At 33.8% G+C, this 18,016-nt stretch overlaps 1 protein-coding gene across 2 annotated transcripts in view; it reads left to right on the top strand.

Annotated features, from left to right (window-relative positions):
• Positions 1 to 18,016, top strand: part of Epha6 (EPH receptor A6) — a 707,005-nt gene that overhangs the window by 547,582 nt on the left and 141,407 nt on the right. For both annotated transcript variants that reach the window (XM_090347618.1, XM_090347625.1), the window contains one exon: positions 15,651 to 15,776. In XM_090347618.1, coding sequence (XP_090203744.1) covers positions 15,651 to 15,776 — 126 coding nt within the window. The remainder of the gene's footprint in view (positions 1 to 15,650; positions 15,777 to 18,016) is intronic.

Here is an 18,016-nt window from a genome sequence, read left to right as displayed (position 1 = left end):
TTACTTCATAAAGATAGGAATTCTCCCAGTGTTCAATAAATTAATTAAAAGGCCAAGTAAATCAGGAGTGAATATGGAAGGATCTCAGTAGTCCTCAAAGTATTTTCCTTGAAAGTAAATAATGTATTGATTCTGCATATATTGGCAATCCTTGAAAGGATAAGATATAGTCAGCTCAAATTGATTGCCTGGACTTTGATTTAGATGACATTTTCATGTTAACCATACAGCAAAGCTTGAGATGTACTAGTTTTTCTTCCATTGTGTGTCTAGGAAAACTAGCTGAATATTTATTTACATTATAGTGATTATACTATAAATATTAAATAAAATATATTTGCATCATAAGTTTGTTAAAATATAGTGAGCCAATTCATGTATGTAATCTTAACTATGCAAGAGACTAAGATCTGTGGGTAATAGCTCAAAGCCAGCCTAAGCAGGGAAATCTGTGAGATTCTCATATCAAAATAACTATCAAAAATCTAGAGATGGAACTGTGGCTCAAGTGATAGCCTTGAGCAAAAAAGTCAAAGGAATAGTGTTCAGGATCTGAGTTCAAATCTCAATACCAGCACACAGGTGCGCACGCGTGCATACACATACACACACACATTTGTGGATTCAAATACATATTCAATTATTCTACTCACAGTGGCAAAGGTTAGCATGAAAACATTTAATTAAAGAGAATTCTTTCTGTCTTTCTCTATTGAAACTCTGGGCTTCAATTCTGAACAGTATATCTATACTTTACAATACTTCAGTTTCTAATATACATAAACAACACAATTATTGAAAAGTAAAATTCATTGACTCATAGTACATAAGGGAGATTCTAGGTACAATAAGCTTTTGTCACCATGGCTTCTCTCTGGCTATTCTCAAACTCTGCTGAATTCAACTTAGACAGGAAGAAAAGAAAGCAGATCATGGGAGAGGGTCTCACTTAGAATACTTTAGTGCTATCAGGATTCTTTATTAATTTTAATGTTAATCTCAGATGGTTTCTTTTGTTTTTAACTCACCCACTGCAACCAGAGATTTCACAATTAGATTAAGCTCACTGTAAGTATTATAAAAACAGGTTTATGATACAAACACAAATGTCAGTAAATTAAAGGTTTAGCTAGAACATACATATGTACAAATACTTATAAATATGTATTTGTATAAAATTTATTAATATATGTATAGATAGATGATAGAGGCATGCATTTCGGATCAAAGTTGATGATGCTTGGAATTAGACCAAGCTAGAAGACAAGATGGATGCCACTTTATTTAGAGGAAGCACTGTGAGTCAAGTCCAAGGTCAGGAATGTTCCTGCTTTAGTGAGCAAGAGGATAAATTTAGGCTAGATTTTGAAGAAATAATCTTCTCTCCAAAACTAGAATATAGATGTCAAACTCTAGTAGTCATCTTCACCTACTGTTAGAAGTGAAAGAAACTGTGAAAGAAAACTCAGGATAAAATAGTTCAGAATGAGAGTTTGAAGCTTGAAGCCTAAATTCTGATCCCCCACTAAGGAGCACAGAATTGTATGTGTGGTTATGTTATCAGATGTAAACATACCGTATGTCACCCCAGGGAGTTGCCATGGAACGCAGCAATCTGACTTCTTGCAAAGTATTACTGCCAAGGTCGCCTAGAAACTCAATACACCCTAATCAGAAAGGAGTAGAAGCAGAGGGACCAATTAGCAGATTCATCCCATAGTCAAAATTGAGAGGAACAAGAGCTAGAGGTAGGATGACGACAATTAGATTACAAGAGTGACAAGGAAGATTCAAGACTAAAACACTCCTTAAAAAGAGGGGAAGGAGGGAGAGAGAAAGAGTTTCAAAATGAAAACACTCTCTTTTGAAGCAATTGCATATGTCAGGCAATTTCTCTAAAACGTAAGTACTAATTGATAGATTCCAAAAATCACTTGTAAGCTAAATTCTGATTCCATTGGAATAAAACAAACATCATTTTCTCAGTGACCTGTCTACTACATTGTCATCTCAAATGTCATTTTTCTTATTATTTCATTATACCATAACACTCAAAGGACAAAACTACACATAAGTCATAAATCTCGTTACCTAAGACAGAAAGTGAATCTGCCTTGAAATTCCTAATGAAACTCTTTCATGCCATATAACAGACACGGCAGAGTACAATTCCTATGTTACTCAACGTGAATTTGCTGTTAGACAGGATTTAATTGAGATCAAAGAAGTGAATTGTCAGTTCAGAAAAGACTAATTGCTATGCCCTGCAGCATTTACAAACATCAAGGTCATTGTGAGATGTGGAAGGTCAATGTAACTTGCTTACAAAGTTGCACTGGACTCTGAAGCACCTTTCCAATGTTCAGTACACTAGCAGTTATTCTCTGGACTTCTACTGCCACTTTGTGTTCATAGCAATGGAAGATTACTTTGGTATAATTTTACTATTTTCCATCAGTCAGCACCTTATGTATATTTTGTGCATATTTTTTTGGCAATTTATCTAAAGTAGAAGTTTTCTTGGACCAAAAATCTATATTGTTCTGATTAATAACTGCATCAGCTTAAACACTGATCTAAAAAGTCATTTCTTTTCTCATTTCCTGACTTTGCTTTATGATATTTTACCATATTTATTGAGTTATAGTTCTTTCAGTAATATGAGATCTTAGCCAGATAATAGATAATAATGACAGTAAAATAATAACTGCTTGGTTCCAGGCCTTCTGTTTCTGATATATATAAAGCCCCATGAAAGTATTCAGTATGGCATGTTTTTATTTAGGATTTTCTTGTGCTGTTATGTATCTGAATTGAGACCACGTTACTTTACTGATATGAATTCCTTCTTAATAGAATGCCCATTGTTCTATACCTAGTGTGATATACTATGTAATATATTTTATATGTGCTTTCATTAATCTGCACAAAACTGCAGCTATTGTTTCCCAATATTACAAATAAGGAAATTTAACTCAGAAAGTCATCTTAGTTTCTCAATATTGCCCAGCTAACAAGTGGCAAATTCATGAAATTATCTCTGACTTCAAAGCCCATGCTCTCTTCCTTAGGCTGTTTTTATTTTGTGCTCACATCTTCATAAAAATCTGTACAAATCATATTGCACCACAATATGTATAGCACTACACAACGAGGGGAAGGTAATAAAACAGTCTACTTTTTCTTGCTGTTTTATTACAAGGTTCAAACTCTTCAATATCTGAGTACTCATTGTGCCTATACTGAATAATTGTGCTCTTAATAGCTTGGTTTACTCACTGTTGGGTTATTTAAAGAGTGGAGCACATTAATGAAAGTCTCAAACTGCTCAAGTACAAGATATTCAAGGTATCTTATTAGGACCAAAACAAGAAGAGAAATTTAAAATAATAAATAAGAAGCAGTATGTCCTTAAATTCTTTATATCATGCCAAATGAAACAAGCCAGTGTGTACCCTCCTCTTTACTTAAATAACTCACATGAGATTATGTAATTACTTTGAGAAGAAATTGTGGATATCTTTTGGATAAATCCACATTTCACTATCAAATAGAGGAATGGTTCTAATAGTCCCAAACGCTGAATTTATAGATTCACTGAGCCTATACTGGAAAGTTACTAGGATAATCAGATGAATAAGACTCAAGCAAGGTTCCACAAGACTACCAGTAGTCCATTAAAACTATAAAGTGCTGATGCAAGTGCAATAATGCAGTAATATGAAGGGGTTTGATAACTGAGGTTAAGTGTAAGCACATGGAATCAGAAAAATGATCATTGAGAATGATGTTTCCCAGAGGTAATAAGTAACCTATAAGCAACAATGTTAAAGGATAAAAAAAAAGTTAACTAAGAAAGTTGAGGTAATGTCATGTGAAAGAATCTACTGAGATGAGGAATGTATGGGGAATGAACCAAAGACTTACACTTTGTTTTAATCATGGAAGCCAAAAGAACTATGAAGCCAGTCAATCAGCTTGAAAGAAAAGTGATAAAGTATTGAAAATGTTATTAAACTTTGTTTAATGTGAAATTTAAAAATTCTTAGAAATCCATTCATAAAAAATAAACCAATGACATAAAATTTGGCAAAACAATGAAGCACTTATTTGTATGAAACTAACATCATGATTAATACTTAAAAATATTTAATTTCAGTGATACTCAGTAATAATAATATCAAACCCAACTTAAAGAATTTTATCTGATTAGCAAATCTTGATCATCCCAACTACCTCCCATCTTTGTAGATCACATATTCTCTATTTAGGGATGTGTAATTAATTTTAATCAAAGGCATTTATGTTCATACACAAAGTAATTGGAAAAGTCTCCTATATTCTGGCTGGCCAGAAGCCAGCTTAAAATCATAGGTTCTTAAAATGAAGAAGGAATACTGAAAGTCCTGTGGCTCTCTCCACTAGCATAAAGTCAGACCATTGCTAGGGATTTAAGACTTTCTTCAGCCATCAAGTCATATGCTTTAGGGAAAATATAGTGGGGGGTTTTTTCATTGTAAACTAGCTTTCATATGGTGTTTGTGAGATTCTAGAGTGTGATTTATATTGTCTTTAAAAGAATGAAATAATTTCAAGTTTGATTTTAGCACCAAAAAATTATGATAGAATGGGGAGAGCATAGGAAGATTTTTTATCATTTGTAGCTTCTTAAATCTCTGTTCCAGTCTTCCTGAATCAATGGAATATTGTCTTATCTTGATGCCTTTCCCTAATTCAAACCTAGGATTATAGTTTCATGTTTTATATCTCAGATTTTTCATATTTATTAATGCATTTTTCAAGTCAGAATATTTCTAGGAGTTTCTATCTTCAAACTGTTTCTTTAAAAAACATTTATTGTAAAGGTTACAGTTACCTAAATCCAGCAAAGAGTACATTTCTTTTTTAACATTTCTCCCCTAGTTTTCTCCCAGATTTTTCCCTCCTGACCTTTCTCCCCTATAAGTTGTATAGTTCATTTTTGACATAATATCTAGTGAGTGTCAGTGCTTCAATTCATTCACTCTTTGCCCCATCATTTCTGTGCTTCCCCTTGCTTTCCAAAAACAAATAAACTTATCATACTAGAGAAAAGGTACAGATATACAAAAACAGTGACAAAGGGAAAAACCCAAAATAACAAAAAAAATTCTCCTGTTTCCATTTCTTGGCATTCATTTTGATAAACATAATTTTAAGTGCTTATACAGACATAGCTATAGAGCCTTTGTGATCCTCTCCTAAGAATGTCTACCTTTGACTGTGTCAGTGTCTACAGTCCATTGTATTAATGTGCCTCCAACACTGTTCTTGTTTTTGCTGTTCAGAATCTTTTGTTATTAATTGTGAATTTTTGGATTGCTTTTCTGTATCATTGAAGAGTGTTGTTGGGATTTTGATTGGGATTGTCTGGAATAGCTTTGGGCAGCATGGCCATTTTCACAGTGTTAATCCTTCCAATGCAGGAGCCTTGAGGGCTTTTCCATTTCCTTAATCTGCTTCAATTCATTTTTTCAGATTTTTAAAGTTTTCATCATAGAGGTCTTTTACAGCTTTGGTTAAGTTAATTTGTAGGTATTTTACTTTATTTTGAAGCTATTATACATGGAGTTGCTTTCTTGATTTCATTTTTGATCTTCTCATTGTTGGCATACAGAAAAACTACTGATTTTTGTGGGCTAATTTTATACCCTCTAACTTTGGCAAAGTTTTGGATTAGCTGAAGTAACTTGGGGGAGGACTCTACAGAGTTCTTTAAATTATAGACCCATTCAATCTGCAAAAAGGAAAAGTTTTATTTCTTCCCTGCAAGGCATCTTTATCAGTGTCACCCCTTTCAAAATTCTCACATCCCTTCCACCTGCACCTCCCCTTAAATTTCTTTATTTTGTAGGATATCCAATGATTTTGGACTGTATTCTTCTCTTGCTTTTCACCTTCATTTACTTTCAAACTAGATATTTTTAAGTGATGGAGCTTATCTGTAGTTTATGTATAATGATACACTTATCACAAATAAAAATCTCAGGGAAAGAAAACATTTAATTTAATTAAAGAATTAAATTTCACAGACCTATTTTATATACTTGTTCATTGTATAAGGATATAGTGACAGATTTAGACACATGCATAAATGTACAAATGCTCAACTTTATAAAAAATAGTTTTTCTTCATATGCCATTAACTGAAAAATGTTTCTTGACTTCAATTTGTTTCTTGACAAGCCTATGACATTTCTCTTTTTTCTAGTGCATATTTTCTACAATTATCAATATGTATTTTATTCATAAATTGCTTTGTTAAATGGCAACTCCCTTGTAGAACTAGTTAAAGATAATTTAAAAATGTAAAACACGCAGTTGTTTGTGTTATAGTTATACTTCCACTGGCATAAACTCTTTGAGACTCTCTCCAGAGTCAGAGTTCTTGTATGTGATTGTGCAATAATATTGTCATTTGCCTTTTCCCTCCTGAAAATACCTTATCTCCTCAGTCACTGTCACTCAGTGCTCTGAAGCTGGGACTTTAAAAGCAAGTTTATATGGGGATTTCTAATTAGGCCACACTCATTTGTAGTTTTTCAATCCAGTACCTAGGTTACCCTGGAGTTATATGCACCCAATTAAAGAACATTCAATTCAAGATCTATATGCCTTTGAGTATGACTGGGTAACTCTCAATAATTGAGTTTGATCCAACTGCTCATTCATCTGAGGTGAATTAAGTCTTCCAGGGCACTAGAGTACCATTTAGTAAATTACCTTATCCAGCACACTCAATTTGCCTCACATGGGTGAACAGCTTCCTTTTAGGGAGCAGTTTTATCTCCCTTGTCCTCCACCGGCTCAACTGCTTGACACTACAAGCTGATTCATATGACACAGTATTTACCTATATTCTCAAGCAATAGACACTACAAGGATACATGCCATTTGGGGCACGAATGCAGTAAATATCAAGGGTAAATTAAAGAACTAATTATTTTGAATGGTTTAATAAAACAGATACAGAAGAACAACAGCAATTCTCTAATCTCTGAAAAACTTGTTTGAAATTCACTATAACATAATAAAGAAGTCAGCAAATAAGCATCCTTTTTCTATAACTTTAGCACAATAACATGTTCATAAAAATGAGCCTCTTTAAGAAGCAATAAAATAGAGTGTAATACTTGGAAAGTGACAATGTTTTATTTTTCACTTGCAAATATAAATGTTCTTTTAATTTTAACTCAGTCTTCTCTTCTCTTAGACATTAAAGCCAGAGACATTTATGGGCCCCCCCCTTTTTTTTTAAAACATCCAGAGCATAAAACAGTTTTTTTGTGGGGCCATAATTTGTTAAATAATGCTGTGGAAGTGGTTGGGTGCCCAATGAGTCCCTGAAGAAATAAAATACAGGCAAACTGCTTTCAAATTTTTTTTTCTTTCCACAAATACCATGTCAAAGCTGCAGTTTCTCTTACCCTTGTAACTGTACTGAAAGAACATTTCAGTAAACCACTGATTTACATTCAAGCCTATGTTGAAAATGGGACAGGAAGCATGTATGTTAAGTGAACCAGGAATCTTATGATACAGCATCTGAAACTATGCTGGAACCAGCCCAGAGGAACACAGTCATAAGGAAGGACATTTTCAACAGTGAATAACACCTGCTAGCTCTTTCCTCTCTTTTTTCCTTTATAAACTCTCGAGTGTCCTTTAACAGTATTGACACGGAACAGGCTGTATATGGATCCTCATTTTGAAATCAGTCAAATGGCTTTTCAAGGAGAACCTAATGGAAAACAGTATTGAAAATACCGACCCAGCTCAGTCCTACAAGATAATGAACAGAGAGGTTTTATTTCAGGCAGTCTGGACATGTTTAGCTAACGTTAACTTAATAATGACAAAAATCAGACTTTTCTGAGTCTGATTTCATTTGGTCTTTACTATTAGGAATGAATATTAGCTCAGAAGAGGTCTTAAAGTTACATTCATGCATATCTCAGTGGTAACAAGCTTTGGGAGAATAAAAGGAATTGCCCCAGTAAAAATACTAAAGTGCATTGATCTGTATAGTATTCTTTTTCAAATCTATTTTGCATTTATGATCTTATTTTTTATGTTCTTATTTTTTTTTGCCAGTCCTGGGCTTGAGCTCAGGGCCTGAGCACTGTCCTTTGACTTTCTCACGGCTAGCACTCTACCACTTGAGCCTCAGCACCACTTTTTTTCTATGTATGTGGTACCCAGGAATTGAACCCAGGTTTTTGTGCATGCTAGGAAATCACTCTACCACAAGGTCAATCCCAGCCCTATGATCTTATTTTAAAAGAGACCAACAAATACACCATTATGACTTTTTTCTAAAGCCATATTTCATGTGGGATGGCACACGTATCTAGAGGTAGGCCTACTGAGAACAGGAGCTCTGATTGCAGGAATTCCAATTGCTCTGCCTCTGAGAGTATGTCTCCCTGGCCTGAGACAATGAAAATACAAAGCTGAGAACAATCCAGGACGATACTTGTTTGGAAGGATGCTTGTGTTACTCAGAGTTTACTGATCTGTTTAGAATATGTGAGTCTAGTGAGCCAGGCTTCACAGGAGCACATTTTTCTTACCCTAGAATACCCTAATGATATTCTGACTTCCTAAACTAGGAGTCTACCTTTAGAACTGATATCAAACAATCAGTAGCTTTATCTCAAAGAAGGAAAATATGAGCATGCTTTCTAAGTCCCATTTTAAAAGTTACCTTCCCAGCTGACCCCTCTATAAGTATTGCATGTCCAGTTGTATTTCAAATAGAAATGTGAGAAGCTTCTTCAAAGAATTCACAGTAAACCATGTCATAAATATACTTTATGAAAACTAAATGAAAAGACACAGAAAATATGAGTGCTGAGGCTTATTAGTGTCACTGTTTTGTGCAGGCACTTTAAAAACACTATCTTGAATGACTGTCTTCATAGTACACAGGTCTATGGTGGGAACTGAATGAAGCTCACAGGGGTTAAGTCATTAGCTTTCACGTGTGAATATATGATGCTTAACAACTCCTTAGGTGACTCTTGGGCCCTGAGGGGGTCAAAAGCATTTTTTTAAAGAACAGATCCTTTGCCAGGGGCTTGGTAGCTCACTTCTGTAATCCTAGCTACTCAGGAGGCTGAGATCTGAGGATCAAGTTTCAAAGCCAAACTGGGCACAAAAGGATCTGAGACTCTTATCTCTAATTATCCTGTGAAAAACAGCAAGTGGAGCTTGGCTCAAGGGTAGGGTGATAGCCTACCCTTGAGTAAATGCTCAGGCCCAGGAATAGGGCGGTAGCCTTGAGCTGAAGAGCACAAGGACAGCGCTCAGGCCTAGATCAAGCCCCATGACCCACCAAAAAAAACAAAAAAGAAAAAAGAAGGAGAAGAAGAAGGAGAAGAAGAAGAAGAGCAGGTGGTTTAAAAAGCCACCCCACAAAACATAAATAAATGAAATAAACCAGCTTAGTAGGATTCTGCCTAGCAAGGCACAAGCTGCCAGCCTCTCTGGTGGCTTAGTTGCAAGGATATCCTTTCAAATTCACTTTACCTTTCTGCAGCATGTTAGATAATAAAAGAATTTCAGATTTTCAGAATGTTTTCAGAAGTTTAGCTTGATTCTGGTTCCTAACCAGTGGATATTCATAAGCATTTGAAGCAGAAAAAAATGATAAATTGCATTAAGTTCTAAAAAATTATACACATTTTGAGGATATTTAAATTATTAGAGTACATATTGCTTGAAAAGTATAGCAGAAAAATGTAGCTATTATTTGTTCCACTTGAAAGAACCTTGAAACTATACACTGTGTACTATGTACAGAGAGAAAAGAACACATAATTATGATTTATCAGTCTTTGCTCTTAAATATTCACAGCCTACTAGCCTAGTGTATAAAATTAACTAGCTAGAGCCCAAGGAATGTGTGTTATTCAACACCTACTACAAAAACATTTCACTTCATTGTCTTTAGTTAAAACTATATACTTTAGCTCAACTAAATGCATTATTCACCAAGCTGATATTCCTGTTTGTTGCATGCACCCAAAAGCCCCTAAAGGCATTTGAGTTTGGAGCGGGTGGATAAGAAAAATTACTACTGCACTTATGATAGTGTTTTCTTTCTATTATAATATTTGTGATTATACAGTGATTCCAAGGAGAGAATAGAGAGTGATTTCCTGCCAAATTTATTCCAGGCTCTGATTTGCTAATTTATTTCCCATAACATTGGATATATAAACCTATGAATATATATTTCTTGGATAAACATACAGATATAAAAGTAGATATATCCCTCACTTGGGAAAGTATACAGGCTTCATTCAAAGCAATAAATGGAAGAATAATTATGTAAATAGATTAGGATAACTTGAAGGAAACTGAGGGAAGTTCTAGTTTGGATTTATACTTTTATAAGTGAGGAGATTGAGAGGAGAGGGAAAATGGAAGGGGGAATATTGATATTGATTGGCCCTCAAGATGTATTGTACTCAAAACCTGACTTATGGAATTGTAACCACTTTGTAAAGCTACTTAATAATTTTCAAAATATTTCATTTTAAAAAGTCAAAAAACTTGGGGCCGGAAATGTGGCCTAGTGGTAGAGTGCTTGCCTAGCATGCATGAAGACCCTGCTTTGATACTTCAGCATCAAATAAACAGAAAAGGCCAGAAGTGGTGCTGTGGCTCAAGTGGTAAAGAGCTAGTGGTTCCATTTCCCTCTCCTCTCAATCTCCTCACTTATAAAAGTATACTCTGAATGCATTTTATTTATTAAAAATTCATATGACCTAGTATATTGTGTTTATATTTTAAAGGATATAGAAATAAAGATTGCTAAAAAGATGACATGAAGCATAAATAAAATGAGATTTCTAACACTGTATTTCTACTCTCCGCTTTCCTGTTCCTTGCTGGCATAACCACCATCCCAGTTTTAGAAATTACTGATGAGGGGCCGGGAGTTTGGCCTAGTGGTTAAAGTGCTTGCCTAGCATGCATGAAGACCCAGGTTCGATTCCTCGGTACCACATACATAGAAAAAAGTCGGAAGTGGTGCTGAGGCTCAAGTGGTAGAGCTCTAGTCTTGAGAAAGTCCAAGAACAGTGCTCAAGCCCTGAGCTCAAGCCCAGGACTGGCAAAAAAAAAAAAAAAAAGAAATTACTGATGAAAGGAAACTCATTATTGAAGTAATAACAATGGAGAACTAGAGAGAATAGCAAGTGAGTTAATCTCCCAGAAGCTGCCAAAAATCACGCATATGTCTGTGTACTCTAAGTTTCCAATTCTGAATTGTTTGTCTTTATGTTAATGTATTGCTTGTCTACACATATATCATGATAATTATTTGCAAAAATACAATCTAATGAAAACAATATCAGCCATAACTATTTTATATTATAAAGATATTGCCATTATTATTCAACTATTTGGTATCAGTTTATAACATAGTTTTCAAAAAAAAGGATATCTTCTACTAGGGATTTGTGTAAATACATAAAGGAGGCTTTGAAAATTTTCATCCATCTTCCTCTCTAAAAACTGGTCCTTCACAAGAAAAGTTTGGACAGTTAATAATATGATGATATGAGAATTTGCTTTCATTTAATCCTAAAAAGCTGCCCTGTAAGATGAGGTTATTTTTTACTTGTAAAATGGAAATGATTTTTACTTTACAAATAAGGAAATTGAGGTACAAATATTTAAAGCCATACTTCTTTTGTTATTTTTCCCATAAATTCTTAATGGTACCTAATTCCCAATGTAAAGTTATTCCAGAAAGATCACTACAACGCAGATTTAGAAATACAAATTTGTTACTCAGAACTAGTGCTGATAGTTTCCTTTACTCATGTGAAAACTAATTAGTCCATTGATCAGCAGATTTCAGATTCAGTAATCAAAATCTTCCACTGATTAATCAAATTGTATATCAGGATATAGATCATATCAGCATCTGCTTTTACACATGCTGCCATTAAATAGAATTCTTTATGTTTATTTAGTGTTGTACAGTTTGCCAGTGCATACCATTAGCATAAATAGAACATTGTTGCATCATCTTTATCCTCCAGCTTACAAAATACTAGTCATATTTTCCCAGTCATAATTTGTAATTGCCTAAATGTGAAGGGACCATTCTTAAGTTGAGAACTTTTGTGTGACTCAAAGACTCAAGACCACTAATAAATTGAAAATGCAAGTTTTCGAGCTAGAAAACAATACTCCTGAATGATACTAAAACCAAAATACATACGGGGATTGATGTTTCTCCTGCCATGCAATTTAGGCAGTGTTCTTCAGCTACAAAATAAATAAATTTGTAACTAACATATATTTAATATATATTTGACTAGAAATTATGAACTAGTTAAAGAAATTCACAAATTTAATAAATAGATAAATAAAATAATAAATTAAAATAAAATAAACCTGAACTGTTGAACAAACTAAATAAAATCACTTCATATAAAAATCCTATAATTTAAGTCATTTCAGATCCAAAGATAAGGGAATTTTGACAAAGAAGATTTTTTTCTTGTCTGATTCACAAAAACATCTATCTGTAGGGCTGCATGTTCTCCTGTTGATATATCTGACCTTAAGAAGGAAAAATCAAAAGGTGTTTTATCACATGGTATTCTATCTCAACTGAATAGGCATTCATGTGCAGTACTTTTCTGGTTTTTACTTTTTTTAGCTGTAAGAAAAATGACAGTTCCTTTAGAAAAAGAAACTGCAATAAATGAAAGACCTTTTAAACCACAGTAAAGGAATATAATAAATCCATTAGGAATGATACAGCAAGTTTGAGAAGTGAAAGCTGGTTGTAAATGACTAGCTGTTACAACAACAAAAATAGTAATCAATGTAATCATAGCAACAAAATAATATTTTTATTTCAAGGAGCTAAAAATAATGGGTACATTTTCTAAGTTAGTAGTTTGGGATAATGTTGGCAAAAATAGCAAAATGAGAAAAAAAATCTCAAAATGTGTAGTATATTTACAGTCTTTAAAGTCACTGCTTTCCATGTTTTGTTTTTCTTCATATTGCCATTAACCTATAGTGTATGTATGCAATACACTATATATAGCATATATGTTATACACTCTATAGATAGTATATAAACTATATAGTGCATATGTAATATATATGAAAAATTCCATTTTCATATGACATTCTTAAAGTAAAAAAGATATATCATTGTTATAATAGTTAAGATAAAAAGAAATGAGTATTTTATTATATAGTGTTAAAAATGGATGAAATTTTACCTGATTATAGGTTTAGTAAATCCAAGAAATAAAGAGCTAATACTGAAGAATATTCGATTATAAAAGAAAGGAATAAGTCATGTAGAACCAAAAGAAAATAAATAATATATACACTATTTATAATACATAATATATAATATATTTGTATATGTACATTATATATACATATGTACATGTGTTGAAGTATGTGTATATGCATATAAACAATAATGTATATTCTGTATATACTAAACACTAAAGTTGTATAACATACTTTTAAATATGTGTACATTATATATTATATATGTGTGTATATAATATATATACATAATATGAGCACCTCTACCTGGTAGTCATAGAAATATAGAAATGCCATCATTTAACCTGTTTTCCCAGACCACAATGTGGAAGATGCTTTGCATCACAAAACAGAACACTGGCACATATAATAGTGCCAACCCACTGAGCTCAATGACAAATATATGTAGTAACAAGAGAAACACCCATTCCACTGCTCCTTGAAAAGTTACCGCTTTTCACTTCTGCTCCAGGTTTTTTTTCATATATTTTATTGTAATTAATAGAAGGGTTACATTATATTCACCAGATATAATGTACATTACTTCACAAATATTGTTACCCTTTCTCATGTCATGGCCCCCATTTCCCTCTCCCCCTCCGCCCCGCACAACTTGATTTCCTCCCTTCCCTCTCCTATTTCAAATAACCAATTAAGCATATACAAAATGTATCAAATAACAAGGTAAAATATTGTAACAATATGAGATAACCAAGGGACAGCAAGAGAGATGAGAAATAACATAGTACATTAAGGACAACAATCACTCATTATATGGCTTTTGTTTCTATATCCTGGAGGTCCTTTCATTTAGCGTCATTCTAGATGGCCTTATGTATCTAGATTTTGTTCTATTGTGAATCTCTACTAGGAGAGCCCAAGGTTTCTACTGATTGTGACAAATGAGGGAAACCATTGAGCCTATGTTCCTTTGAGTCTGGCTTACTTCACTTAATATGATTTTTTCTAAGTCTTTCCATTTCCTTACAAACAGAGCAATATAGTTCTTCTGCTCCAGGTTTTAGTGTTGAAGAGATTCTAGCTCTCACTAATAGTAACAGTGTATTAAGATCTTTGGGAAGCAACAAAACTTGAGTAGCCACCCTATCTGACTTTCTGTCAAGGCACATTGTATGGCCATCAAACACCAATACCTTTTCCTAAAATCTTCTAGGAAGATTTTGTATATACTGTAGCCTTCTCTCCACAAAAACAAATATAGAGCCTAGGATAGCTTTAGTTCTCTCAATGATATTTTTAGTACAAATGGTACTTTGTGAAATAGATGGATCGCTCTTCACAGACACAGGACTTGCTAAACTTGAGCATAGGATGAAAGGGTCGTTCTGAGACACAACCTGTGGAGAAATTTAGCCAAGTGGGCTTTTTCAAAAGTCCTAAGTGAGATACATGCCGTCAGTGTAACTAGCTGTTAGGAGCTAGTGTGATGGCTGCTTAGATTGGCAATCTCAATTATCTTTGAAACACACTCCTTGACATTACTTGCAGATAATATCTTCAGGGTGGCTCTTATCATTTTTTTAGTCACTGAGACATCGAGGTCAGAATATTTTATCTTGTATATAGGGAATAAGAATTGGTTTATTATTTATTTTTACTCCATAGTGGTTAGAGATTGTCTTTGTACTTGGCCAACTATGTAACTTTTCTTCTCTCTACATCTAGTTTTATGGATCTGAAAACACGGGACTTTAACTGAATGGTCTCTAAAGTGCTTTTCAACTCTAATATATTTTCATTCAATGATTCTAAATGTAATTTTATAAAGAAATTTGCAATTTACTGTGAAGGTTTTTTTTGCTTTACAATATATTCTTAAAAATGAAAAAGCATATGGTTCTACTTTTGCAAGCTCTCATTTCTTGTTCATAATAGGAAAATGTGACAAATGAAAAACTGTGTACATTATCTTAACCTTATTTCCAAAACATGTAATTACCACATGTAGGCATTAATTTTCTAAATAAACATCAGTGACTGACATTTATATCCATCTGTAGAGTCACTGTATGTTCTAAATATGAATTTTAATTTTTCTTATCATCCTTATGCTTTTAAATGCTCTTTAATTACTGCTAATGAAAAATAACACTCTTTGTTGTCTCAAATGGACTGATTATTTATGTTTATGAGAAAAACAACATACCAAATCTTTAATTTAATAGCTTCCTCTGGATATTTAATCCTTGTTGTGTTTAGGTTTTATATCATGTGATCAATAATGTTCCCATAAAGAAGATTGACTAATGCCAATTTTTATCTCTTAAAAGGATCCTTTCCGGCCATTGGTGTAGAAGCATTTTGCCCCAACTTCCTGAGGGCAGGGTTTTTAAATAGCATCCAGGCCCCAAATCCAGTTCCAGGAGGCGGCTCTTTACCCCCGAGGATTCCTGCCGGTAGGTTTTTCACGTGAACTTTTCTATCAATCATATAGAGCAATAAAACTATTTATTAACTGAGTCTATCAAGTGATAGACTTCTGTAATGCAAGAGCCACATTTCTAAGAGTGAGTGCTGTGAAAATGGTGGAATGGAAGTAGAAGGAGGATCTACACCACAAGTTTCCAGTTAGCACAGAGCTGCTTCTTTGGAGAATTGTTTACATGGGAACTAGAGCTTCAGATCCTGAATGTGTAATTCAAGAGTAAACCAGGGATGGATTTAAGCTACTATTGCTTGGAATTAGACATAAAAAAAATTTACAACTGAATGTTCTGACAGAAAGAGTAACTTGGTTCCATTTCGCTAAGGAAAAATGATCAAGCAAAGCAAATTTGAAAGCATTTTTAAGAAAAAAAAAATGGATGCACAGTTCTCTCTAAAAATAGCAATTTGATCCAAGCCATGAAACAACAACAAAAAATAAAACATTGAGGGCTGGGAGTTTGGCCTAGTGGTTAAAGTGCTTGCCTAGCATGCATGAAGACTCGGGTTCGATTCCTTGGTACCACATATAGAAAAAAGCCCGAAGTGGTGCTGAGGCTCAAGTGGTAGAGCTCTAGCCTTGAGAAAGTCAAAGGACAGTGCTCAGGCCTTGAGCTCAAGCCCAAGACTGGCAATAAATAAATAAATAAATAAATAAATAAATAAATAAATAAATAAATAAAATATTGAACATTTTACAATACAATTTTAAAATTGTGGCAACTTTGAGAAAAGTGAGGGAAGTGGTGAATTGGAAGGGGTGAGCATGCTAAAACAAGTGACACTGATCAAGATGCATTGTCTTCATAAGTTTCTTTCTTAAATGGAGACTCCTATGTACAATTACGTTAAGATAATAAAAACATTTTTAAAAAGAAATCTTGAAACTAGGTGCTGGTGGCTCAAGTTTGTGATCCTAGCTACTCAGGCAGCTGTGATTTGAGGATGGCAGTTCAAATCCAGCCCTGACTGAAAAGTCCTCATGAGATTCTTATCTCCAATTAATCACCAGAAAACCAGAAGTGATGCTGTGACTCAAAAAGGGAGAAAACAAAGCCTTGAGCAAAAAGTATGAGGACAGTACCCGGACCCTGAGTTCAAGCCCCACAACTGACAAAAAGAAAAAAAAAAGAGAAAGGAAATAAGGGAGGAAGAGAGGGAGGAAGAGAGAGAACTTTGGGTTGTCTATGGAATGATTGTAATCAAACACTATTTCTTGCTGTGGCTGTGGCTGAAGTGGTAGAGCGCTGGCCTTGAGCACAAAGAGGACAGAGCCTAGGCCCTGAGTTCAAATCCAATACCAGCAAAAACAAACAAAAATCAATAAAAAAAAATCTATTTCTTTTTGTCATTTACTAAAGCATATGGTGATCTTCCTCCACTGTATAGATATAGAATATAAACTTTTATGTGTAAAAAACTATTGAATAAGAATATGATTTTTAGGATTTATATCATAACATTTATATTTGTTATAATAAGGTTACAAAATGTGGCAAGGGTATCAATATATTCATAGAGCAGGTAGAAGCATGTGAAGTGTCTGGGAAACCCAATAAAACAAAATTCCACACTGCACTATCTTGGATTTGTTAACATAATTATTCCAACAAATGCAAAGATTGTTTTAACATTTTTTGCCTTTTAACTATCTTTATTTTAAACTATTTAAAAATCAACAAATTATAAAAAATGCTTTGATATCATTTAATTTTTGGATACAGACATACTTGGAGTTTTTTATGGCCAATAATAGCACTGATAAATATAGTAAGCAAAATAAATGAATTTAAAAGATTAACAATTTTAATTCTGTCTATTATGCTACTTTTTCTTTTAGCTAAATTTAAAAAAGATACCAAATGCATAAGTATGCTTGTTGTGGTAGTGATGTTTAGTTTGTTTTGTTGTTACTGCTGTAAGCTTGAACAGGCCTGGGCACTGTCCCTGAGGATCTTTGTGTTCAAGAATAGTGCTCTATCATTTGAGCCACAGCACCACTTCTGCTTTTTGAGTGGTTAATTACAAATAGGTGTCTTGAGGAGACTTTTCTGTCCAGCTGGCTTTGAACCATGATCCCTACCTCCTGAGTAGCTAGGATTACAGACCTGAGTCACTGGCGCCTGGCTTCTTGGTTTTTTGTTTGTTTTAAAGGATTTCAGTAAAAACATTTTATATAAGCTGAGTTGTCAGACGTAAATACAAAATAAAA

This window comes from Megascapheus bottae, chromosome 1 (genome assembly GCF_031878675.1).
Source record: "Megascapheus bottae isolate mThoBot1 chromosome 1, mThoBot2.hap1, whole genome shotgun sequence".
Classification (NCBI taxonomy): domain Eukaryota; kingdom Metazoa; phylum Chordata; class Mammalia; order Rodentia; family Geomyidae; genus Megascapheus; species Megascapheus bottae.
This window is presented reverse-complemented; position numbering and strand designations above follow the sequence as displayed.